This window comes from Triturus cristatus, chromosome 4_2 (genome assembly GCF_964204655.1).
Source record: "Triturus cristatus chromosome 4_2, aTriCri1.1, whole genome shotgun sequence".
Lineage (NCBI taxonomy): Eukaryota > Metazoa > Chordata > Amphibia > Caudata > Salamandridae > Triturus > Triturus cristatus.
Window position 1 is genome coordinate 702,122,274 of NC_140586.1, and position 27,745 is coordinate 702,150,018.

The window sequence follows — 27,745 nt, forward strand, 5'->3', positions numbered from 1 at the left end:
TCCCTTTGTGATGGACATCCTTTTGAAAGAGTGGAAGGACCCTGATCACATCATGATGCCTCACTTTATGTCAAAGCTTTATTCTTTACAGGACATGGAGGATACGATTCCTGAGTCTGTGCAAGTCAATTCCATTTTGGCCAGTTTAGTGGGTCGTCCTTCTATGGCTGATGATAATATACAAGATGGGGTGGATAAGAAGATTGACTCTGCTTGGAAGAAATCGTATGCAGGGTCCCATCTTGCTATCCATTCAGGAGGATATGGGGCATATGTTGCTCAGTCTTTGTTGGTCGACTTTAAGACTTTGTTTTCCTCAATGCAGGAGGGTGGCAGTTGTTTGGACCTACTGGAATCTATGGAACGTCAGGCCGAATTCCTCTCGGATATTTCCTTTGATTCTGTGAGAGCTTCTGCCATATCCTGTGGTGCGTCTGTTGCTGCTCGGCGGAATTTGTTGCTGAAGGGATGAAATATGGATGCTGCTCAGAGGTCCATGGCATTGCGGTTGCCATTTACTGGCCCTCGCCTTTTTTGAGGACGCACTTGAAGAAAAACTACACAAGGTGTTCAAGGAACGGAAGCATTCTTTGTCCTTCCGGCATCAACCGTAAGGAGTCATTCTTCTCCAATGACAAGTCCTTCCATCAATCTTCGAGGTTTCATAAGTCTTCCTTTCAGAGCCAAAGAGGTACTGTGAAAGGGTTCCAGCACCGGTTTCAGAAGAAACCCCCTCAGGATGCGGGACAGGGTCCTCCGTGTTCCTGACTATGCCACCCCTTGGGGAGATCCGCTGGTGGTCTGCCAGTGATTGGTGGTGGGCCTCAGTTGTTCCTGCCTGCTTGGCGTCTATCAACAACCTACCAGTGGGTTCTGGATGTCCTCCACCGTGGGTAGCTGATCGAGATCCTTTCCCCTCCGCCGCCATCAGGCAGGGTGTGGACTCTGATCCCCTTGGGCAAGGCTCGTCGCCGGTCACTGTTGGACGGAGTGGAGTCTGGGGACTTATTCTATCATTTTTCTCATTCCGAAAGTCACGGGGGGTTTCGGATTGTGATCACTCTCCGGCCATTGAACCAGTTTGTCTGGAAAATTCCATTCAAGATGGAGACACTGCACCATGTGATCCCTTTGATTCAGGCGGGTTGCATGATTTCTACGCTGGATCTCCAAGATGCGTATCTTCATGTGCCCGTGGCTCTGGAGGATCAGCGATTTCTGTGGTCTTACCTGCGAGGTCGCCATTGGCAGTTCTGTGTCCTTCTGTTTGGTCTCTGTTCCGCTCCCAGGGTCTTCACCAAAGTGGTGGCTCCCCTTGTGGCTCATCTTCACCTCCTGGGAGTGTCTGTGTTTCCTTATCTGGATGATTGGCTTCTCCTGGCTTCTTCTGCCATGGTCATGTCCCAGGACCTGTCTTTGCCCATTCATACGGTAGAGCGCCATGGGTTTCTACTGAACTTTCCGAAGTGCCACCTGCTTCCTGCCACTCGGAGGTCCTTCATTGGGGCGGACTTCGATTCTGTTCTGGGCAAGGTGTTCCTTCTTCCTGCCAGGCTTCTGTGCCTTCAGTCCCTGTTGAGGTGTTGTTGTCTCAGACTTCGCTCCCCTGCTTCAGTGGCTCAAAATGCATGGTCACATGGCCACAGCAGCCTTCACGGTTCCGTGGGCCAGGTTCCATTTTCAGCCTTTGCTGTGGCATCTTCACAACTGGGTGCCTTTCCCTGATCAGGACTACACCGTGTTGGTGCCAGCGTCTCTGGGTATTGTGTCTGCTCTCCAGTGGTGGCTAGATTCTTCGAATCTCTCCAAGGGGATGTGGCTTCGAACACCCCTTCTAGTGGTGTTGACAACAGATGCCAGTGCGTCCGATTGGGGTGCTACTCTGGGTCAGTGGTCTGTCCAGGCTTGTTGGCTGAGATCGGAGTCCCGCTGGTCCTCCAACTGGAAGGAACTGCCTGCTGTGGAGTGTGAACTTCGATTCTTCCAGGATCGGCCGCTGGGGTGCAATGTTCTGGTGCGGACCGATGACACAGTCACTGTGGCTTACATCAATAGCCAGGGCAGTACTCGCAGTCCTTCGTTGAATCTGGTGACTTGTGCGATTGCAGGTTGGGCGGAGCTTCATCTTCTGGCCATCTCTGCTCAACATATCCGGGGTTTGGACAATATGGTGGCAGATGCCTTGAGTCGCAGGTTTCTGTCATCCCTGACTTTGTGTCTCTCTCCCAGGATTTTCCGGTTGCTCTGCCGGAGGTTCGGAACTCCCAGGCTGGACTTGTTTGCTTCCAGGACCAATGCTCAGCTTACCCTCTTTTGTTCCTGGACCCCGGAGATGGGTGCTTGGGGGGTGGAGGCCTTGTCTTTCCTGTGGCCTCCTTGGTTGCTGTATGCCTTTCCTCTGATTCCGGTGTTTCTGCTGAAGGTGCAGAGGGTGGGGGCGCAGGTAGTGGCTATCTGACCTCACTGGCCCGGAGGTCCTGGTTCCCGTTGTTGCTGAGTCTGGCGATGGGTCCTCCTTGGATTCTGCCTTGCTGCCCGTCTTCCTTGAGGTTGACCTCTCCCTCCCCCCTGGTCCCTCTCACCATGGCGGTCTGGAGGTTGAACAGCTGTCTCTTGGGGTCAGTGATTTGCCTGACCACATTATTAGAGTGATGCAGGCATCCCATACGAAGTCTACTTTGTCCTACTACTCTAAACATTGGGCTTCCTTCTCCTCCTGGTGGTCTGGGCTTGGTCTGTCTTCTACCTCTTGTCCTGTCGCTAATATCCTTCACTTTTTGCTGGATGGGTTTCAGAAGGGCTATGCTTTGTCTACCATGAAGGGACAATGGGCTGCTATTCGGGCTTTCCGGGATCCGGTTTCGCTCCCGTCTTCGGATGGGTTGTTGGTATCTCGGTTGTTCCGGAGTTTCTCTCTCTCCTCTCCTTCGGCTCGTTCTTCTGTTCCTCCTTGGGATCTTTCTTTGGTCCTGGGGGCTCTCCAGGCCTCTCCCTTTGAGCCTTTGGACTCTGTTGACCTCAAATTCCTGTCTTTTAAGGTGGCTTTTCTGGTGGCCATTACTTCACCTCGAAGGTTGGGTGAGCTCACTGCTTTACGTTGTTCTTCTCCTTTCTACGGTTCATGGATGACGCAGTGGTCCTGGGTTTATTCCTAAGATTCATTCTAAGTTTCATTCTTCTCATGAATTGATCTTTCCTTCATTCTGCCCTTCTACTTCCTCTCCTGCTGAGCTGTTGTTGCACACTCTTGATGTGAAGTGTGCATTATCTATTTATGTTGCCCGGTCTGCGGTGTTTCATTCTTCTGACTCCCTCTTTGTGACCATTGGTCTGGCTGGTCGGGGAAGGCTGCATCTTGCCTTACGCTGGGTCACTGGATCAAATCTGTTATTTCTCTGGCTTATCAGGGCTCTGGTATGCCTTGACCTTCTGGGATTTAGGCCCGGTCCACTAGGGGTGTCTCTGTTTCCTGGGCTCCTTTTCATGGGGTTTCCCTTGATGAGATCAGTCGGGCTGGGACTTGGGCTGCTGATTCTACTTTTGTGAAGCATTACTGTTTGAATTGTGCTCTGTCTGACCATACAAATTTTGGTTGTGGTGTGTTGCGTGCTGTGGGGGGTTCCCCCCCCCCCAACTGTTTCTGTGCATTTATTAAACATGTTTTCACTTGCTGCACTCCTCTTTTTTGTTCGATCTGTGTTCTATGTGTTGTGTGCCAAAGGCCTTCCTGTGTTGTTGCTTTGGTATGCCTCAGTAATGCCTGGGTCGAGGATGAGGGACGTAGAGGTAGTGCTCTGATTACTTACCGTAATCCTCATTGCTCCTAGTCCTACTGGTCCTCGACCCAGTCATGCTTCCCACCCACCCACCCACCCACCCTCCCTGTTCAGGCCTTTGTTGCTTGGTATGTCAGGAAGTGCTTTCTGTTGGCTATGTAATTATAGCCCCTGGCAGAAGGGTGGGTGGAGCCTAAAAAGCGTTTCCTGTTTTGTTTCCTGTCAGTGGAATATACCTCATTAGTGATGACTAGGTTGAGGACAAGTAGGGCTAAGAGTAATGAGGATTACCGGTAAGTAATCAGAGCAGTACTGACACGATACCCTAAAGATGATCCTTGTATTCACAATAATAAATCCTTGGCTCACTCCTGGTAGTGTGGCAAAGAGCAGTCAGGCTTTACTAGAGGAATGTGTGTTAAGCATTTCAGAGTACCAACATGGACGATAAGTAATTGACACGACTTGAAGCATATCCAACACCAATTCATTAGAAAAATCTGTTTTTTTAATGATTTTAGACACCAAAATGAACGAGATTGGATACATACAACCGAAGTTATGGATTTTAGAACAATCATAACACAATGGAATTCAATACAGAAACTACCATTGCGGTCAATGGGGAAAAAGGGTGCTAGTGACAATCGGTCACTTGCAGGTCGAATTACGTGGAACTCACTGAGGGGTAGGGTGCTGTGGTTTGGTCCTGGTATCCGCAACAATTTGCTCACTATTACCTGGCCCGAGAGGCCAGGTGCAGAGTTGTCCTGGCTGTCCTTGGTGCTGAAGCGGGAGCCACAATGGTGTTGAATTTACTGCTTAGATTGACAGTGCTGGGGGGAAAACTGATGCAAGAGCTCGACAGTCGGTTGAAGGTGCTGCAGGGTTCCCTCCTGATGCAGCACTCAGTTAAGGGGTGGTAGCCGGACTACTCTCCAATAAGCCTTGGTAATGGTAAGGCCAGCAAATCGGTACTTCGACGTCCAGAGGTCTGGGAGAACACAGTAGCGCCTCAGACTTGCTGGAGGTCAGGACTACATTTCCCACAAAGCACTGAACTATCTACTTTTGGGCGATCCCGCAGAGGGCCTGATGGCCAGCGATTCTTTAGTTTCAGGTATCTTTTTTTTACCTGTCCAGGGGAATCTGGTGTTGCCTTTGACTCACAAAGGGGTCCCTCTGTCTGGGGGAGCCAGTCTTTGGTCCAGGACGAGTCGCAGTCTTGCAGTTCCAGGATTGTTGCCACTGGTACAGAGTATTACGCCCTTGGTTTGTGCATCTCATGTTGCCACAGACTCTGGTCTCTTCTTTGTCCTTCGTTGTAGTCTTCACAGATCTTAGGTTCTGGTGTCACTGGTGTCCCTTAAATCCTAAATTTAGGGGTGTGTGGGTGTAAGTGGACATTTGGCTACTTTGCCCAACAGCTAATACCACCACTCTTCCCTCCTTGAGGTGATCGGGGTCACTGTTACTACCCAGAACCCTCTATTCTGCCACTTCTAAAAATGGCAGAAACCTTCCTTGGCTGTACAGATCTGGTAGCCCACCCTAGGGGTGTAGCTAGTCTTCTGGGGGTATACACCCTCTATCTAATGTTCCCACCTGCCTGGGTGCAAATGTGGTGAGGGAGGGTGGCTTCATCCTTTGGGAATCACTCCACTAGCCATATTGTTCAGGGAAGAAGGTGACTCCTCCTTCCTGGCCAGGTCTTTGTTCTTGACTTCTGGGAGTGTTCACACTGCCTGGCAGGAGGCCAGACTCTTGTCTTGGCGGCAGCAAGCGCAGGCTGCCAGCCGGAGCACAGGAAGGCTTGGCCAATGAGGTGGGCAACCTCTAAGGGAGCCCCTGGGTGCACCTTACATCAACCTCGACACTGTAATCGTGTGAGGGGAGAGGAGGCACATAGTTTGATATCAAACATGACAATATTCAGCGGTACCCTAATGGAGCTGGCAACCTTGAGTGTGCCAAGGTGCTAGCCCACGTTATCATATGGACCGCTAAACAGTTATAGCAGTCATTAATGGAAAGAGCTACTTTAGGGACATATAAACTTGCATTTATATGTCCACACCTTTAATATACTGCACCCTGCCTCCTGGGATTAGGAGGCCTACCTTAGGGGTGACTGACGTATATTAAAAATAGTGCTTTGACCTTGCCACACATCGTGAGGGCAAAATTGAGTTGGAGCAGTTTGCACTGTTTCTGCAGTGGCAGGCCTGCTGTCATCCATTTACCTGGGTCACTCAGGGTGGCACCGATAGTGCTTCAGGCCCTGGGGACTCCTTTAACACCGATGCCCTGGGTACCCTTGTACCACTTTACTAGGGACTTAAAATGGGAATAAAGTCCATGTCAATTAGGATTACCAATTTGCTGCATCATATTTTAGGGAGAGAACACTGGCACTGTGGCCTGGTTAGCAGACCCTAGTGCACTTTCAGAGTCATAAACCGCCAGGGAGCTCCTTACTTTATTGCTTTGCAGAGTGTTTAGCAGTTTACCAAGTTATGTAACTCATTGGCCTTGGGCTCGGTTTACAGCGTTATTCGCTGTTGCCAATGAATTGCCAAATGAGAACAAAAAATGTTATTGGTGTGAGAAACACCAGAGCTTATTTGAAAAGGGAATAAGTATATTAAGTGACAAAATTGCTCTCAAAGCTGTAAATAGTGAGGATTTCCCTGATAAGATGAAGAGTAATGTTTAATGTGTCCTCACAGCATAAGGACTAGGACGAAGAAGATGGACGAGGAGGAAGTGGCTTGATTCCTTGAGGGTAATTTGTATTATTCCATGTCCCATTCCTCCTTAAAGACTCTCCCTTCTCATGCTGCTAGCTTTGGTATTAAAGGATGTGTTCTTGCTTTGATGTTGGATTATGGACCCAATGAAATGTAGAGCAAAGACTTTTAAACCATGAAGTGGGTTGAAATCTTTTTATTGTTTTATAAATGTGCAAAGGGTGACTCTCAGTGGAATCTGTCTCACCAAGCATTGAATGTAATGAGCAAGCCGGAGAGGAGGTAATGTAGGATGATGTGAAGTTCTCTGGAGGAGACGTGATCTAGATATTTTCAGGTGGAATTGTGTTTCAAGGAAATAACACCGCTTTTAGGGCATTGCAAGGGGAAAACATGCAATATCAGTGCAACTAACTCCTCTCTAGATTTCTCAGGATCTTTAAGTTATAGAAATGTTGCAAGCATACCCAGCGTGTAGGTCTCCAATACCAAGCAGAAATGTAATACTTTAACACTAACTATTCTCTCTTGTTTATAATTAGGTAACCTTCGTTCTGCTATTAATGATGCAATTGCCGCAAGAAAACATAACCCCAAACACCTAAAAGCAATTGTAAGAGGTAAGAAAACGGCAGCTGCCCAGAAGCTGTATTACGTATAAAGAATACATTTTCTATGATGCTCTTTAAGTAAAATTAATATCAAACTTGGTGATATAAGAAAGCAACAACTGAAACTGATCCTTTTTCATGACTGAGTTAGCAATATGATTGAAATGCTAGAATGTGTCTGTATCCCACATTTAATGAGGGAAATAGGTTAAATAATGTCCTATGGTATGTTTATGACTTACACCAAGCAGTGGTGTCAGAATTTAGGGTACGTGGCAGAAGTGTTCGCTGTCAATAATCAGTATGTGTTATTGGTAAGAGCATTTTGGATTAATTTGTGAGCAATGTGTGTGCCTTTAATAGCACTGAAGTTTTAAAGTTTAGAAATGGCATAGAAAATTTATGATGCTATTGCATTGATAATTCCTTTGTGTAATATGCTCCATTAATTCAGAAATTAATATGTTGCCTTGTGATTAAGAAAGGATATTTAGTACATGGACATGCACATTTGGCATGTATGTATTCTGAATGTAGTATTGTTTTTCAATATCTAAGTATTTGTTTCATAATAATATTATTATTAATGACCAGGCACTGAATGTGGTGCCTACAGAGGCGATATCTAGATTTAAATAGACCCTATCAGAATACTTTTGACAATTACTTTAATTGATGATTTATAAATATTACACAAAATATCACTTTAAAAGTGGCATGAATCTGAATGGATGACAGTTCATTGCAATCCTGACTTTTGTGAAGTACTTTTTCAGTGCCTGCAATACATGTTTTGCACATTTATGGACTCCTTGAAATTTAAAGCTAGGAACTGGTCTAAGCTTAACCATGTAGCACTCCATAAGCAGCTACTCCGCCCTAAGCCCACCCTCCTAAAACATCTTGATTCGGATCAAACTATGATCCATCATTGATTGGATGAGGCGATTGATACCACTCTTCCTGAGTCTACTAAAGGCATGGTTCAAACCTATCCTTCTGCCCCTTGGTTCTCTGAGTCAATTAGATCTGAAAAGAAACACTGCAAGGTGTTGGAAAGATGCTGGCGAAAGTTATACACTGTCGATGCTAAGTGAAAATACAGAGATCCACTTAAATCTTACCATGCTTCTTGTAAGATTGCCCGTGCTTCATATTATAAAGCTAAAATCACTAAGGCCCACAATTGCCACAGGACCCTTTTTAAAGTGGTTAAAGAACTTTTGGATGTCAGCAACATCCTGTCCAAGTCTTCTCTTTCCCAACAACAATGTGATGAGACAGCTCTCTTCTTTACTCACAATGTGGAAAATATTAACTCTCAGTTGTCCAAAAAATCACTGCTGCTACCGGCTAACTCTATTGGCGATCTTCCTGCTAGGCATAAAGTAATGTCTAATTACTTTGCATCTAAAAGAGAATGTGCTGCTAACTTAAGCTAATGGCCTCCTCTGTTATCTTTTGTTGGTACCTTGCGTTCAATTAAATCTGGCTCTCCACTGGACTCTTCCCTCAGATAACCTTTGCCTGTTGGACCCGCCTGCCCTAATGACAATTATGGAGGTTCTGAATACATCTCAGAAAGAGTGGTTGGTACCTCAGAGATGGAAGCATGCTCTAGTCCTCCCTCTTTTAAAAAAAAAAAAAAAGAAAAGCCAACTTGAATCCTGACTGTCTCTCGAACATCCTCCCTATTTTCTTGCTATCTTTTTTCTCTAAAGTGCCGGAAAAGCATGTCAACGCCCAGCTTTCATCATTTGTTGACACTCATCTCTCCACCCTTCCCCGTCTGTTTTCATGGCTGGACACAGCACTGAGTCCACACTTTTGGGCGTGACCGAACAACTCGGACAATACCTGGATGAGGAGGCACTGCTGCGCTCATCTTACTGGACTTGAGCGCGGCTTTTAAAACGGTGTCCCACTCTATCCTGGTTCATAGACTGGAGTCAATAGGTATGATAGATTGAGCTCTTGGGTAGCTCATCTCCTTCTTATAGGACCACACGTTTCAAGTTTTTTCATCCAACGTGAGGTCCAAAACCCAAGCCTTGACGTCTGGCGTCTCGGAGGGACCCATTTTAAGCCTTTTACTGTTTAACATCTATGTACGCCCTTTGGCGAACCTAATAGAGAGTTGTGGACTCAACTTTCTAGGTCGAGCCTGAGCCAGCGCGCAGGCGCTGCTCTGGCGATGATCTGTTGTAGTTCTGTACAGGAGAGAAGCCCCGCCCACTCCCCAGCCCATATGTTTCATTGGCTTGTGTCTTTGTCCTTCGTAAATGCTGTCTTATGATTCCTACATAGGCTTGTTAGTCTCTCCTTAGTACAGCCTTGTCTTCATTTGTAACCTTCCATGGCTACTGGCCCCTTTACTTGGTTGTTACACGGTACGTGTACTATTTTATGTATTGAGTATCTCCTAATTCAGGCACAAAGTGCTTTGCTTACCTGCAGAGCGCCATGCCCGCTTTCACTTTCGAAGCAGCCGGGACAATGGCGGACGTTTGTTTGCAATGTCATATGTCTTGCATTTAAATGCAAGATCTATAGCATTGCAAATATTTTTAGATGCCAGCAAAATTTAAAAGTACCACTATTTCCTGCTGAATATTTTTGTTATTACTCACGGTGTTATTGGTCAAGGTGTTTTTTATTGGTCATGGTGCAAGAAGATATCCGCATCCATAGTACACCGGAGTTGTAACTTCGTGAACTATTAACGACTAAGGCTGCCGAATACTAGGGTTTCGGTGCAGTTTCCGGAAATATAAACGCTAACTGTTATTGCATGGATCAGAATGGATCAGGTTGCATGCATCAAGATGACAGAGGCGTGTTGTTAAACCGAGAAAGCCAGCAGAGCTTACATTTCATCCTTACTATATCAATTAATAGAGGAGGCAAGTTGTAAACACAATTCAACGTGTCGTCCCTTTTCTATGTCTACTCCCCACGGGGAGTCGTTTTGTAAATTCAAACCCGGAAATAACTTACCCCCCCGGCACTGAAGCAGCAGTGAAAGAAGATATTGTTCTACTACTGATTTTGTGATTTATTTGATGCTTGGGCGTGTGTCGCAACTCCGTGACCACGCGGCGCTCTCTCCAGCATGTCTCTTTACTTGTATATCCTGGGAGCGGTGCTTTATAATGTATACGCTACTGTCTCTGGGGAAGACGTCACTCTAAAGCACAGTCCGCCTGACACTAAACCGGTGATGCTCTTCACAGGGGAGGGCCTGGCGAGGTACAACGGGCAGGAGGTGAGTACGCGCCTGCTAATGTAGACAAACTGTGTCCACGCTGTTCTCTGTGTCCTAATGAAGTGTGTTTCTGCGGTCCTAGATGCACCTTTTAAGAAAGTATTTCATGCGTGCCTATTCTCCCGCTGCAGAGAGGAGACATACAATTCATAGCAAAAATGACTTTCCTTCATCTTTCTTACTAATTTACACTCCTAATTTTCTAAATCTTTCTGTTTCCAAATGTTTTAAAAGTAAACAAAAATGTCTGTTATTAAGCTAGCTAAAGCAAAACGTTCTAACAAACAAGTTTATTTTTATACACAAAATTTTAGGTTATTCTCTCTTAATGTAGAGCTGACATACATTTCATAAAGGGGCCCTTGAATCTGTCTTGAACTACTCCAATATTTCTACCCTTTTCAAGACCTCCAAAACTGTTCAATCAAAATGGTGGGAAACTCAAGCTCCTTAAAATCGACACATATCACTGACCCCAAGGCAAGGGAGGTTAAGTGAGTATCACTTGATGCCACAAGGAGCAGAGGGTCTTTTGTGGAAAAAAGACCAATTAATAGAATATTAAGTAATAAAAATTAATTGTGCTGTGTAGCACAATTAATTTTATTCATAGACTCTGAGGTTTCTGTAAAAAGAATATTGCGGATTTTGAAGTAGATTATTGCTGTAACTGTTTCATGTACCTTGGCTTTTCGCAGACACGTTTCTATTTCCATTTAGTTGAAGTGACACCTCAGTGAATCAAACGTACAGCCATGACTCACTATTTCAAATCGTAATTTATATTTGCGGCCACAAGTCCTTACCAGAAACTCGCATTGTGCTGTGATAAAGAAGTCATGACCAAACCTGATCACTTTATGTTGGTTTCCTGTTCAGATTACCAGGAAACCTTCTGCTGCACCGGTTTTAATACCCACTGGTTTCCTATTGGCCAGACTGTTATAAATGTTTTGTCTCCGTGTTTTTAGATCAGATTGCTAAATTATAATCTACATTATGTACTTGTTACTACAACCTTTTTTAAATTATTCTTTTAATATCAGTCTGCCAACTACAATGGATTTCACCCTCTGCTGACTCCACACAGGGTTATTCTGCAGCTCAATCTACTCTTTTTTTTAAATGGTTTTTAAATAATGGTTGTGATTTATTTTTTTACTTCACCTTTTAATGGGAGTTTATTGCTAGCAGGAGTGTGCTAGCACTTCCCCACCTACTTAAATATGAAGCAGCATACATAGAAATATGGGACATAAAGAATCCCGTTGTTGCTCAGGATAAAATTTGATGTCCAAGTTAGTAAAACTACCAAATATGATTCTTTTTCCTGAGTAGGCCCAACATTTTGGACAAAAAACCGGTGCAGCAGTTTGTAAATAATTCAGGGTGGATTTATTTCGATCCCTACATTAAAGGAGACCTCGGGTTAAAATATTCGTGCCACAATCCTTCTCAGCAGTATATAATGCCCAACGTTTATGTGAGAATCTGGTACCATTCACAGTTTACACAAATGCTCATAAGAGTCCATTTTCAAGGCATTGAGATTTGTGGGCCGGTGTTAATTCTTGATCTTTGCTATATTTTAAGCCGCTCCATGATGTGGCTCTGCTTTTGTAACATGGAGATTGTCTAAGGTTGGTTGCAAAGTTTCTTTACAGTTATAGGGATTCATTTGGATTTAAGGCTAACACAATATTTTGTTACATACAGGGCCGGCTCTAGTGTGGTGCGACCGGTGCCACCGCACCGGGTGCTGACTGCGCATGGGGGCGCCTGTTTGCTAGTTTCTTTGTGCTTAAAAGCACCTGTTTCCGCGTTTCTGGCCTCCAGCAATTTTGAGGCAACAATTAATATGTCAAGAAAGCTCCGGTGTTTAATGTTCTTCCTGGCGAGATCGGAGTATTGTCTGGTAGAAGTTTTGTCTTGTGGACGTTTTAATTAATGGTAAGGTAGCGCAGAGGGTTAATATGCCTGCTGCAAAGAACATGTACACAGATCACAAAGTGAATGTCATGTAAACAGGTCAGTGGGTGACTGCTTTTGTCAGAGACTTCCTTTTGTTAGTTGCAGTTTACAGTGAGCTATTAACTGTCAAAGAACTGCTTGCAGACTTCAAGGTATAGATTAGATCGTATGGATTTTTTCCCCATACTTTCATTATTCTAAGGTTGCAAAAAGGGTCCATTTGGGTACAAATCAGTTCTTGTTACTATAGAGATCCCCAATCCATTGTGTTACATTTTAAATTCTGAGTCTGTGCTTCTCCAGAGCAAGTACTCTTCAACTATACTGCCTACCTGTATGAATGAAATGTGAATCCACCCCTTGTTGTCATCTGTCTTATGTAACGTTTCCTATACACTGATTTACACACCTATGATTGGTAGTCTCTGTGTAATGTGTGTGTTATGTAAAGTGCTCTGACACCTTTCACTTTTATGAGTGACGCTATAAAATTAATTAAATACATCTGAGAGAGAGTGCTTATGGAAACTGTTAAAGGGTGGTGGGGAGGGAATCCGTGGAGGAGGTGGTCATTAGGGGGCGCCAAAAAATATTGTCGCACTGGGCGCCACCAGTGCTAAAGCCGGCCCTGGTTACATAAGTGCATAGTCCGGAAATCAGAAGCAACAGGACCAGAGTTATTCTAAGAGTGCTTGTTAGTGCCAGGAAGATTCAATACACGTAACTGGAACACATCTTAGATTCGTCTGCATCTTTATGCCCAATACCTGGTCAGGATGTTTCATCTCAACTCCTGGGTCTGTGGCTGGCTCCTTCAGGTGTGTTTAAACATTTGGATCTTTCAGTATGAAAGGCATGACACCTTCCGCAAAGAGAGCCTGTTGCTATAAGTGGAAGAGGTTTTGTGGCCAAGGCAAAACGCTGTTTCCCCTCTCCTGGCAGAATAACTTCTATTTTAAAGAACTGCCAGCACGTGGCTAGACCAGGCCTCCAATCCAATTTAGTATCCATCTATCTGCTATTCAATTTTAAATGAGGCTTGGAGATCTATACGTTTACTTACTTGATGTGACAGATGGATTTGAGGAATTTGTAGAAACATAATATTTCCTCTTATTACAGGTCTGTCCCCGTTTCACAGTTGTGACTTTGAATGCATCATTTTAAATAATGTTCTTTTAAAGATATTAACTTGAATAATTTATAGCTGCTGTTTTATTTGGCAAAATGAGCTAGATGCGTGCTCATTCTGAAGATTTTGCTTATACTATCCTTAAGTGCATGCTAATGCTCAATAATACACTGGTCATGATTTAAGAATGTGCTTTCCTTTTGATTGATTTAGTCAATCTAACAGTTTTCTTCTGTAGATGTCAAGAAACATGATGTCATTATAAAAATTGCAATAAAAAATAAGGTGATTGATGGAATGCTTGATTTAATCTCTGCTGCTGGCAATCGCTTTGGTCTTATTCCAGACCATTGATTTTAATCCACCACGCCACTCTATACAAAATCCTGCCTTATGTAAATCAGTACCAATCCTGCTTCTCGTGTTACCAGTCTGCCCTGAACTGCCAGACGAGGCCCCCTCCAGGAAGGACCACAAACCCAAACCAGTTTCCTCCCACTTGAGGCTTGTCAGTAGGGTGTCACTTGAGTCCTATGGCAGGGTGAGCACGGGCCCAACGTACCAATTTCCCTAACACTTAGGGCGTCATCTGCAATAAAGAACAAGGTGATGGACGGGTATGCACAAACGTGGGTCCTGTGGTCTCTGTGCCACTGGAAGCAAGCTGCACTTGATTGAAGAGCCCCAATTCAGCCGAAACCAATAATGGGATGCTTGTGTTCTGATTCAGAGAGGAGCTGGCTTGGCATTTCAGGGTAGACCGTTCCTATTGGTGCAGGACCAAGACTGGTTTGCATATAACTGGGCACAATTAGAGGTGGCATGGTGAGCAAAAAACAATGGACTGGGATGTGGACCGAATCAACTATTTCTAAAGTGCAGCACTATCACCCATAGGGGTATCTGGGTGCTGAGGTTGCTGCGTCTGCATCAAAAAGCCAGGTCTTGAGTTGTTTTCTGAAGACTGTCAGGGAGGGTGCCGTTCGGAGGTGTTGGAGGAGGTCATTCCAGGCTTTGGCGGCGATGTAGGAGAATGCACACTGCCCCTACTGTGGGTGCGATGGATGCGGGGGATGAGGGCGAGTGAAGTGGAACGCAGGTGTCTTGAGGGAAGATAGTCGCTCAGCCGGTGGTTGATGTTGGAAGGTCCTTTTTTGTGGAGGGCTTTGTAGGGGTGTGAGCGTCTTGAACTATTTAATTACCAGTGGCTGAGGATAATGAAAAGCATTCCACCCATCACTGTTTTGTTCACCTCATTATTCTAATGATTACACAGATACGTTTGCAGTTGTGTTCGAACCTGAGTGGGACGTTTGGATTATATAGCCAGTGATCTATGTTCTGAGCCAAAATTGCTTCTTTGAGAAGCAAGGCTGGCAGTAACTGTGCCTCTTTTGCTGCCAGCCTTGCGTCTTGTAAGCAAGGACTAGAAGTACAAAGTGTGTGTTTACATATCGCTTGCAGGTTTTCAAAACAACTGTTTCCTTTGGGGTGCCAAACACTAGCCAGAATTGCTAGAGACCCTTCCCACTCTGGTATCTGAGGTTAAAAACCTGGTCTTCCTTATTGATGATAAGCTGTCTATGAAGCCGCAGATAGCTAAGGTAACTGGCACTTGTTTCGTAGTCTTTAAATGGTTGAAAAGGATGTTTTGGATTATTCCATTAGCAGCTCAGAGGACAGTTATTCAGGCACTAGTCATCTCCCGCCTGAACTACTGCAATGTGCTGTATTTAGGCGCAGATCGCATCTATGCAGCGCCTGCAAATTGTTCAGAACGCCGCTGTCTGGCTGCTTTATCACTTACCCATATGTGTCTATTTCTCATTTACTTAAAGAACTTAATTGGTCTAAGGTGGCCAAGCGCATTGAATTCAAAGCAGTATGCTATATGTTTAAGGCCCAATTTGGCCTGGGACTACGCTACATTCAGGAACACCCAAAGCTCTGTTCATTGTCACCAGGTTTCGCGAAACCTGTATGAAGGGCCATTCCTTTGCCTGGATCCTAAGCTCTGAACTCTTTACCGGATGACTTAAGGAACTGTAAATCATTTCTCATTTTCCGCAAGATGTTGAAAACTTGCGTATTCTAAGTCTGCTCTGTGGGACAGTAGATCTGCTACAGCCTTGTGCCGGGAAACCTTTTGGGGTAGCTTTGTGCAATACAAGTTGCTGATAATAAACAGCCAGAGTAAAATGTGTTTTTTCTCTGTCCCAATCAAGGCTTGATGTAGCTGAAACTTTGCAGTTACTTTCCATATATCAATACTTAATGCAGCTATTTGAGTACCAGGGCTTTGTTCTCCAGGCAGAGACTTCATAGTCGATGTACAAGGGATCCGACAACGGCATCTGATTTGGATCAAATTACATTTCTGAAGCCAAGGTACCTCACTTTCCCAGGCGAACAAATAGGTCATGCTGCAGTGGGTGATGTTCTTTGCCTCTGATCCTTTTCGAGGCCTGGAGCATGTTTGCCATAACATAGATGAAAAGGTGTCAGGAAAAATTGCTTCCCCTCAATACATTGGTGCTGGCTTATATCTTGAACATTCTTCCCATCAACGCTCCAAGTTGCCAAGGGAATGCTCTGACGTGGCTCACTGAAACCAAGCTTCACCCGACTGAAGAAGCCCAATTAGGCCGAAATTGATCAAGGGTTGCTTGTGTTCTGGTTCAGAGAGGACCTGGCTTGGCAGTGCTGGCTAGACTGTTCCTGTTGGAGCAGCAGCAAGATTGATTTGCACATGGCGAATTTGAGGTTGTATGCTGGGCAAAAGAACGAGGACCTCGTTTTCCAGGCCTGAGCTTTACTTATATCAACCAAAACTAAAATCACATTAGGTTGTTAAAGACACAAAAACAATTATTTGAAGAAGAAAATCCCAGGACTGGAACCTAGCGTTGCTGGTGACAAGAAGTGTTTTGGTAGCCTTAAGCTTGAGCTACTGTTTCTACTGTCCATTTGTCGTGGTTGCATTTCCATATATAAAAGTGTGTACCTTTCTCACAGGTACCAATTAACCCGCAGCAGCAAATATTTATTCATATAGCATATGTAACTGTCTGACCAGTTCACAATAAGTGCAGTTATACATACTAACATCTCCGTTAAGTCAATGTGCTAGGAAATAAGTTCCTCTGCAGATGAACAACAACTGATCTTTAAAAGGCCCAAAACTCTGAGTGAGAAGATGGTACCGCAGCACCATAAAGTCATTTACTCGAAAAATTCATTTTTCAATGTTGTTCTGAAAGGCAGAAGTCAGTCAATATACCTCGATGCTCATCTAAAAGGCAAAACTTGGTCAGTGTGTCCAACATTATTGAGAATAGTTCCCCAGTGATCTGGCAGTACCGGGGATGGACTTTGTCTGCTTTTTTTCTGAATATTTTCTAGCAGATCTCACGACTATAGTACAGCAGGATAACTTGAATGATTGTTCAGATAAAATCAATGTGGCTTATGAACATTGATCAAACTAAATTCTGAAGCCACTCATCAGCAAACATCTACTCGGAATAAGCACTAAGTACACAGGCAGAACAAAATGGTATAGTGAAAGCAATGCTAGTACCATCAACACCACTCTCCATACTCAACATATGACCATTAATGCAGAAAGCCGTTTCTCTCTTTTGTACCCATTCGTCGACCTAGCATAGGATATCACTACATCATGGGGCATTCTCCACTGTGCGAGTTCTGTTCTAGCGATCACCATAGCCAGCCGTGATGGCTGTCTTCCATTACCACCATACAGAACAAATGAGCAAACATGCCAACCAGCCTTATGCAACCATCCGCCATGGCCGAAAACCATGCTGTACATTTCTCTATGGCTATCCTGACCGGAGGCAGGAAAAAGACATAGCAAAGTCCCCAGCCACCCAACAACTGATGCATTTCGGGCCCCCAAAAAGACATGGACCCCTTTATGCCCTTCAGCATTTACCCATGACCTGCAGCAAACCCCCAGGTCCAGTTTGCAAAGACCTGCCGTAGCTGGACAATGCAGGCTCAATGTAACATTGGAAAGGAAAAAAAACAATACACCCTGGATAGTTGGCTAGAGGAGCCTACTGTGTCACAGGTGTCTGAGGTGATGCTTAAAACATTTCTTGAAGATTAATTAGGGGGAATAAAGGAACTGCTCGCTAAATAAAATTTCATCTTGGAGTAAGATGCTACAGTCCAGCGTCAGGAGAAGAAATAGAGGGACGTTGTCTCATGATTGACAGAGTCATTAACAGAGGGGGAGGGGAGGACATGTCAACATCATTCTGTGCCGTAGCAAAATCATTGACCAATCCTTCCACCATGATAGTTTCACATCTCTGCAACCTCTGCTATACACATCTGACCCAGGTCTGGTTTCCAGAGCTGCTGTTCCCTCGCCCCTTCGAAGGGGCTGTTCTGCATAAGAGCGTGGCACTTGCAGTGACTCCCAGTAAGCCACCCTCTCCCCCAAAATAGAGAGGAACATTAATTTCCATCTCATCCCCCTTGCAGCACACTGAGGAATTCAATTTCCCTCAGCTCACTGCGACTAGTGATTTGTGATGCCAGAGAAGGTAGGGCGAGACATTACACTCACTTGTGACTGTTCTATGTTGCTAACCGTTCCTTCCCGACAGCGGTAGCCAGTAGGTGAGCTTACCCTCCTGCCCTAAAAGCGATTCATGATTTCAGCCAGTGAAACTGAATAAAAGTCCAAAATAAACCAAACCAAAACTCAAGTGACATGCACCATATTCCTGTAATAAGCCTGCACGAATGAAACGCCTTTTTCTACCATTTCCATGCACTTACATTTTCAGCTTAGTGGTATGCCTTCTGTGGCTATTGTGAATCATTGTTGACTGTGTTTTCAGTCTCAGCATATGAATCTTAAATATTACAAAAAGAAGGCCAACTTGTTGATTTACTATTATCTGTATTTGGTACTTATGAAAATATATTTGTTTTTATTTGAAATATCTTAATACATGAAGTGTACTGTGGAATGTATTTATATTGTTTTGTTTATTGTGTAGGTGCATTGTGTCACTTGGAACTGAAGCATTTCAGTGAAGCAATAGCCTGGTGTGAGGAGGGGCTTGTAATCGACCCAAAAGAAAAAAATCTGCTGGAAGCCAGAGGTAGAGCTGACAAGCTGAAGGTGAGGAGTAAAGTGTCTTATCACTCGAGCGATAGGCTTAGGGGCATTTTGCAATTTGTAAGTATTTTATGACCAATTGAGATTCGTAGATATATTCTAAAGTGAACTGGCAACTTAGCTCAGAGGACAACTGCGTGATGGGAGTATTCTAAAACATATAGTGCATGCGTTTTTTAGTTCAATGAGGGGTTCTAGAATTCTTGACACTACCAGCACAGAGGTGACCCTAATAAGAAAAGAAGGCCTCGTACACCGCTTAATGGCTTGGATAGGATGGCGTTGGGGTACTATTTGTACATGCACGAGTGGTCACCCATTGTTTTACCTTGCTGCTCTTGAACCAAAAAAGGCTAGTCGGTCATTGGCACTGTGGGGGCATAACGTCTAATTACCTTTTATGTGTGAATGGGTAGTGATGGCGAACATGGAATACCCAACTCCCTCCAAGTTTCAGTTTGGTCCAGGTTGTATGCTCATTTAATTTCATAACCGAAGGAGGATGGAAGCATGCTGCCTCACATCCCAGTGATCAATTTTCCCTAATGCAGCCTCGTAAATGCAGTGCATGATCACACTTCAGTAGTAGTTTTTAATGTGTCACCATTGTTGGTGCAGCCGGTGCTGTGTATCTCTAGACACGTTTCTGGGTTCATTTCTTCATCAGTTGAGAGCAACAAGTCGTTTTGATGAATGCTTTAAATGCTGCCCAAAGTCTTCTCAGGTCTCTGCACCACTCACTTCGCAGGGGCATTCACACAAGCTTGTCAGCTCAGTAGATCAAGGGAGCCTTTTCCAACAGGAGGAGGATGGGAGCACACTGCCTCACATCCCAGCAATCAGTTTCCCCCAATGCATCGCATGATTACACTTATTTCAGTAGTAGTCTTTAATGTTTTACCCTTGTTGGTGCAGCCTGTGCTGTGTAACTCTAGATGCATGTTTTATTTCATAATATTTGAAGCACTTGGTGGTGGCATGGCTTTCACACTTTTTTTTATACTCTTTGAACAATTTGTTTTGATAACTTTGAGAATATTGATATAATGTATACTTAATACAAATTCAGTGATGCTTTTTGTAGAGCAATGAGGTTTTCATATAATGAGTTAAACATTAGAGGTGTGTCATTTATAAAATACTCCGAAGTCACTTGCACAGTTGAGAGTTCCTACCCTGCAGTATTCAGGGTTATGGGTACTGGAATACCGCTTTTAGATTCCAGATGTATAATATATTTAATGTTTTACAAACCAGGGATATCCTTTTTAGATCTGTGACCCACATAATAATGAGTGGACAAAATGATGGGGTAGGTAGGAACATGAGTCAGAGAGCATGATCCATCTTGACCGCCTGGAGTGTATGATCATTACATCAAGATTTTTGCTTCAGGAGTACTATGGGCTTTTTAGGGTTCAGAGATGGGTAGTGATTGAATAGGGGAAGTAAGGAGTTGCTAGGGGTTCAGGAATGTATTGGGAATAGGGGAAGTATGGAGGGTTTAAGCGCTCGGGCTAGGCAGTGTATATGGGTTTTAACTAGTTTTAAGGGTAGTGTATAAGGGTAGAAAGGAGTTTCGGGTTCACTGTTGGGTAGTGTATAGGAGTTGTAAAGAGTTTTTAGTTTTCAGAGATGGATAGTTTGAAATGACCGTGCATTAAGTTTAAATAATAAATTACATAAAAAGTAATTGTAATTTATATTTAAATTAATATATATTTTAAAACCTTACATATGAATAAGATTTTAATTCAATTATTTTTTCATTAAATATATCTATATGTTTTACACATATATATAATCTTATACATTTGTATCGTATGGTTTAAAACGTATACTTACCTCCTTATCTGCAAAGTAAAGACAGTCCTGATGTAAAGTCGATCAGTCTGAACCACTGTGATGTAAAGACTCCTGATGTAAAAACTGTCGGAGTAATGGCTGACATTCAGAGAAAACGCTCTAACCAGAGTGCCCTTCTGAGGTTGTTGTAGTTGGTCAAGTGGCCCCAAGATATTGTCAAGTTTCCCACCAAACCACAAACACGTCCACCTACTGGCTACAATAATGTACTTTATTAGGCTATCTGTCGAAGATTTCATAAGATCTAAATAAATGATGTAATAAATTACCTCTATATTATAAGCAGTAAAGGTTCGAGCCACTTTTGCTAGGTCTTGAACTGGTAACTGTGACTCTTTTGTTTTAAAGTTCATGCGCTGCTTCTCTCCACTACCCTTTGCCTGATCAAGCCACTGCTAAAATATTTTGTCTGGTGGCTGAATAGTGACACAGATCTGTTTACACCTACAGCGTGCCGAACAACGAGATGCAAGGAAAGGAAAACTCAAAGACAAGAAAGAGCAGACGCAGAAGGAGGCTGTCCTCAAAGCAATAAAGGTGTGTATGAGTAAACAGGTTTACACTTTCAAGGCAAAAGTGGTACATTACAGGGTAGAGAAAGAAAAGGCTGCACTTCATCTCTGCACTTTTGTCTTTATTGCTGCTCTTACTTCTGACTCCCAAACACACCCAAGCTGGGTCAGAACTCCAAGTCAAGTGAGCAGACACAAGTCATACGTACTGCTTTCAAATGGCCACAAATATGTGGCCACTGTACACATGCTCTTCATGAACAGTCACTGCCACCTCCCTGCATGACTTGCCCAACAGCCAAATCATTAACGCCTTAAGCACATTTATTTGTGTCTTCTGTCTGTGTCTGCTCTTTGAAATGATGTTTGGCAGTGGGTACCATTCATAAAGATGTCAAATAGTAGATAAACAGATTGTGTTTCTTCATATTTTGTGTACCACACAAGCACTGGCTAGAAACCATGCCGTGGCGTACTTTGCTGGCTGGCAGACCATTTTACGCAGATGACATTGTTACTTTGAGGATGATGTAAATGAGAGGCATATGAAGTTATCCGAAACAGCCATCCCATTTAGTGTGGATTAACTCCTTTACATCTTTAGTAGTGGAGATGGTCTCCTTTTACTTCCACTTTCTGTTCTTTTCCCCTAAATGTTCTATACATAAGAACAGAGGGGGTGAATATGTTTACATGCCATTACACTGCTGTGTTGCATTATTTTTGACTACCATGGTTCCAGCGTAACCGTGGTAGTCTACATTAACTCTTGTAACTGCATGACATTCTCTTTTTTGCAGTACTTAAATCCTAAATGTTACAGATATGGCATGTTAATGGGGTAGGATTTTCATTGATTTTCATTGATTTCACTAAGGGCTGTATATTTGCTATTTGTGCCTAAATGCTGGTTCCAAATTACCCAAATCCTGTTGTTTTTTATTCTCTTCTTTTTTTTTTTCTTCCACGTACGCGATAATATACTAGTGGCACATTCCGAGAGCCAAACATAGCCCAAACCGCTGAGGGTTATGACCTCCTAATTCGAACCTCCTTCAAATATTTAATGGAAGGTTTGTGGGAGCCACCGCTTAACTCCTATGTTGCAGTTTGTCTTTAATCCTTGGACTTCTAGAGTTCGTTATCCAGTCTTGTGATATTTTCTCCCATCCCACTTAAAATACTAACCTGACCAAGGAAAGAGGAAGGGTTCCCATATCTTGACCCTCTTTATTGATCCATTTATACAATCCATCCTGCCAATATGCTTCACTGAGTTAACCCAATTCGAGCAGGTAGGTAGAATGTTGGATATCCATTTAATACAGGTATCCCTGCGTGCAATTATTATTAGAATAAAGAGTAAGTCAGACTGTGATTTCACCAGTTTTCCTTTGAGCCTTGTAGATTGCCAAAAATAATCAGTCAGGCTTACCTCTGTCTTCTTTTCATTACTTCTGTTAATATCTTACCCACTTCTTGCCAAAAGACTTAGATACCTGGGCACTGCCAAAGTAGATGGACGTCATCTGCACTCTCAAGGGTGCATTTCGGGCAACACCCTGTCTTCTGCCTTCCAAGTTTCAAGAGTTTTTTAGGAGACTAGTAGGCCCTGTACAAGGTAAACAAAATGTTTCTCCTCTGGGTTGAAAATCTCACAGAGGACCAAAGCATAGACATTGATACTTGCCAGAGGTGTATTATTTCTGACCAGGGTAGGTCCTCTTTCCAAATCTCCACTGGCATTGCGCGGGGGCCATCTTCAGCTTGTACCAAAAGCCAGTAGCATTTAGATGCCTCTTTTCTGTATCCAGGCACTTTGTAGTTACTCCTCCCATTCTATTCTTTCCTCCGTTTTAGATTGTTCCCGGGACCAACTCACTATTTGGTAATACTTCAATCCACAGAGCCTATTGTTCGTAAGCCTTGCTAGAGAATCCCATGAGCTCAAGGTACCCTCCTCAAACAACTGGCCCCATCTTAATATTCCCGCATCCATAAGTGGGATGGCTAATACACTTTGGAGCAAAAAACACAATTGATTTAGGCCCAGATCTCTGTACTGGGGTGAATGTATGGGGTGAATATATGACATTGTTCTGCATTCTGTCCATCAATTGTTCTTTTTGCATTTGTCACCCCGAGTGGGGCAGGTATGCCCAGAAGTGCGTCCCATTCTCTCCATGCCACTGGAGTCCAGCTATCCTGGCTGATGAAACCCCGAAAGCGGTCCTAGGATGCTTGTTTCTTGTCCAGGGAGGACCTGGCCTGGCAGTTCGGGCTGGACTGGTCCCATTGGGGGCAGGGTCAAGACTGGTTTGCATATGGCTAGGTTCAAACTGGAATGCACGGGGAACAAAAAAACAATGGATTTAGGCCCAAATCGCTGTACTGGTGTGAATGTATGAAATTGTTCTGCATTCTGTCTATCAACTGTTCTTCTTACATTTGTCACTCCGAGTTGGACGGATATACCCAGACGTGGGTCCCGTGCTCTCCATGCCACTGGAGTCAAGCTATCCCGGCTGATATGGGGTGAACCCCTGAAACCAGTCCTAGGATGCTTGTTTCCAGTCCAGGGAGGGCCTGGCCGGGCAGTTTGTGCTGGACTGTTCGCATTGGGTGCAGGGTCAAAACTGATTTCAAACTGGAATGTCATGAGGACAAAAAGCTATGGATTTAGGTCCATATGTCTATACTGGGGTGAATGTATGACTTTGTTCTGCATTATGTCCCTCAATTGTTCTTTTTTTGTACTACACCTTGTAGACAATGTGGGGTTCCGAGAGACTTCCATATTGGAGCCATGTCACTGTAGTATGCGATTCCCAGGATCCTTCTGACTTGGATCCATAGTTTGCATGCCACACTTAGCACTTTAAATCTAATCTTTTAAAAATATGTAGGTTCACCAAATTTGCAGCAGAAATAATTGCTTTCATCAGGGAAATCTTTTGTTAGTGCACGTTAGGGTATGCCTGTTGATAGCGGTTTGCCAGTAGTAGCCTAACATTCTTTAGTTGGAGAGCCCAACAGTATAACTGAAAGTCTGGAAATGATATACCTCTGTCTGTTTTCTTTTTGTGTAATTTTTTCCAGGCTATTCTTGCACTTTTGTTAGACCTGGTGAAGCTACTCAGTTCCCCCTGTAGTGTTGTGAACCACTCTGCACTGATGTGTAAAGGTAATGCATTTGGAAAGATCATCATTTGAATTAGATAGTTCTCTCTAAAGTAGAAAGAGGGAGGTAGGCCCATAGATGCAGGAGTTTCTTCGTTTCCAACACAAGTCTGTTAAAGTTCATTTGTGCCATGTTATCCAGATCTTTCACCACTTGTACTCCTACATACCAGATTTCTGTTTTTTTCTAATGTATTATCAGTGGCACCATTCCAGGTCATAATTTCCATTTTGTCTTCATTTACTGGATAACCTGAGACTCTCCCAAAGTCCTTTAAAATTATGCGAAATGACCCCTTAAAGCCTTGTGTATAAATCATCAGGCGATCCATGTAGAGGGCCTCTTTTGTAACCCAGTCGTGATATTGGAAAGGTATGATCTTCTGTTCACTTCTGATCCTTCTAGAGAGTGGTTCATTGTATAAACTGAACAATAAGGGAGATAGTGGGCACCATGTACGAGTGCCTCTTCCAATTGGAATTGCGGTGTGAGAGAACCATTGACTGATATCCTGCCAGTCAGTGTTCTGTAAATAGTTCCTATTGCTTTGAGAAAATTATCGCCTAAACCGCTTTTCTTGATGACTGCATATAGATATGGCCAACTCACTCTATCAAAGGCCTTAGCTGCGTCAACAGTTATGTTGGTCAGAGGGGAGTTTGTTTCTGTAGCCACATCTATCGCACTCACCAAGTCATGAGTCACTTTATATAGTTGTCTACGTTTCATGAAGCCTTTTTTGGTTTTCATGGACAAGCCCTCCAACCACTGTATCTAGTCTTTTAGCTGATATTTGTGTGTAATCTTATAATCATTGTGAAGTAACGCTATGGGTCTGTATGATTCACACCTTTTTGGGTTTTTATTAGGCTTTAACATTATTGTTTTGTAGCTTTATTCCATGATGGTGGGGCAGGAAGGTTGTCTATGTATATTGCATTTATTAGACTGCTCAAAACGGGAGTAAGTCCATCTTCCAGGACATTATATAGCTCGCTTGGTTTACTGTCTGGGCCTGGTTCCTTCCCCTTTTTAGATCACGCTAAGTCAGCGCATGTGCTGCTCTGCGAGACATTTAGTAGGTGAGTTTGCACGCGCGCAGCCGGCCGCTATCTGTCTTTCACGGGTCATTAGTACCACTCGATCGCACGTCGCGCAGCCGCCATCTGCCTTTCTTATTTCTGCAGACATGGTAAACTTGGTAGCAGTGTGTACCCTATTTTCATCCTCCACTTCCTTGTCTCTATATAAATCCTGTCACAGGGGATACGTACCAATTGTCATTTTTTTTTCCGGCTTTCTCCTTGTTACAATTCTTTTCATAGGGGTGAAGTTTTTATTGGCTGGGAAATACAACAATGATATTTACTTTTGCAATGAAACAAAAGCCTTCCCTCGTTCGCGCAATATTGTCATTGAACGTACACAATAAAGTTACTCTTGTTATAGACACAAGCCCTTCCAGTTCCAATTAGATCGATTAGGTTAACTTTTTAGTTTTAAATAGCACTTACGCAGTATCTTTAAAAGTGACCTCCGGCCTTGTCAATCATGTGTCCTTATCCGGAACACAGTGATCGGCCGTGAGGCGTTCGAAGCACAAACGCTTCAGGTAAGACCCTGTCCGGACCTTTCTCTTACTTTAAATCTAGTAAACCACTGCTCAATTTTGACTCGCAGATCTATTTCAGATCTGTCTTTGAATTCTTCCGCCATCCCGCACAGATTGACCTCATGGCGCCCTCTACATGACTTAAACCCACACCCCGGTAAATATTTCATCAATACTTTACAGACTGTGTATCATACAACTGCTTGTTTCCTTTGACTCGGCTCGCGGTGCCACCTCCCACCCACCGTTGCGTGGTTGCGCTGTCTCTGGTGCACTTTTGCTTGTTTTTATTGGAACAGTGACGAACAGTTTTGCATCGCATCCTTAAAGAGATGGTGGGAAAACTCAACCAAGGGATAGTTTTACTGAATTATTTATGTGCGTTGTATTTTCCGCATGGCCTGGTAACTTACACTGATGTGTTTGGCCACCTCTTCGGATGAGCTCATCTCTACCTCCAAGGCTTGTTCAATCAGCTGTGGGGTAAAGATAATACGCTTCCTGTTGACCATTGACAACGCGTTGACCAGCCGGAGTTCTCCACGAGTTAAGAACTGCTTTTTAGGTCTCGGCTAGCGATGGCTGCGCTTGCGCAGTCTCGCTCGCGAGAGATAATGACTTGGGAGAAGAGGGGCTTGAACCCGCCCCTCTTCTACCCTGTTCTCCATTGGCTGGCCTAGTAAATGCTGGCCAGCCATTGGAGAAGAGGTCCCGTCACTCCAATCATGCCCCGTCCTTTTCGGATCGGTGGGCGTGTTTTTTGCGAAAAGTCTCAGGGAGGAGACAACAGCAAAACACGCCCCCGAATCCGAAAAGGACGCTCCCTTTCTCCGAGGCATTTCTGCTGTGCCTCGGAGAAAGGCGGTGGTGTGCTTCGGTGTGCTTCTTTGTTTACTTTTCTGTGAGGTCGGCCTGTTAATAAATCAATCGGAATGACGCGCTCCTCTTGCTATCATCCCACCGGGTTCATTAAAGCAAGAGAAATAATATGTTTTTCAGGAAAGCTCCGGTTGAAATTGTAATTCCGTCCGCCAAGGGGTTCCTGTGCGCCGGCTTGCATGCTCCTGGCCCCGAAGGACGCGTCCGCCTCACTACGTAATGCACTGTTTCTTTTAAGATGTAAAGTTATGTAAGTGCGCGAAGTTGTCGAGCAGATGCTTTGTGTGCCGGGGCTTAGCTACATTTATTTTTTAAATCTGCGCCGGCTTGCATGCTCCTGGCCCGAGGGACGCGTCCGCCTCACTCGGATGATTTCTGCATTGTCCGCCTTACGTCAGTGGCCGAGAGTTACCCGCTGTAAGGAATCCCGCGAGAGTTCATAATTGGGCACTACGTAATGCACTGTTTCTTTTAAGATGTAAAGTTGTCGGCGAACGGCATATTCCAGTGTCAGTACTTGTCTGTTCTGCCTCGCCGCCTCTCTTTTTCTTCCTCTGTCTCCTTGTTTTTTACGATGCTGCACAGCGTCCTGAAGCTGTACAACACTACGAAAAGCCGTTGGCTAAGCGAGTAGGACAGACCTATTGGCTTTGGCAATGCTTTGCATATGGCGTCAAGGGTTGCCTGAACATTTCGCATGGGAATGACATTACAGGATCTAGCTTGGTGTGTTTTGTTTTTTCTGAACCTGAAGTAAGTGAGCACAACTGACCCGTAGCTCTAAAGACAGCTGTACTTTTGTGCCTTTAGTTACCTTAGAAGGCTAATGTAACTTAAATTCGTTTTAATTGTATTTCAAGGTAAATGTAATTACTAGAGAGCGTGAAAGCTTGAATTGTTTTATTTTTCTTATTAACGAGTCAAATACACTTCCGAAGACAAGTTGCCTTTCAGTGCACAAGAGAGCATTAACGTGGGTGCGGAAAAATAATGTAGCCTGGGAAACTAACGCCAGACTTGGGCCAATTA

General features: G+C 44.0%; 1 protein-coding gene across 2 annotated transcripts in view; it reads left to right on the forward strand.

The window, feature by feature from the left end:
* Positions 1-27,745, forward strand: part of TTC4 (tetratricopeptide repeat domain 4) — a 223,136-nt gene that overhangs the window by 78,549 nt on the left and 116,842 nt on the right. For both annotated transcript variants that reach the window (XM_085602541.1, XM_085602542.1), the window contains exons 5-7: positions 7,069-7,146; positions 18,545-18,669; positions 20,983-21,069. In XM_085602541.1, coding sequence (XP_085458667.1) covers positions 7,069-7,146; positions 18,545-18,669; positions 20,983-21,069 — 290 coding nt within the window. The remainder of the gene's footprint in view (positions 1-7,068; positions 7,147-18,544; positions 18,670-20,982; positions 21,070-27,745) is intronic.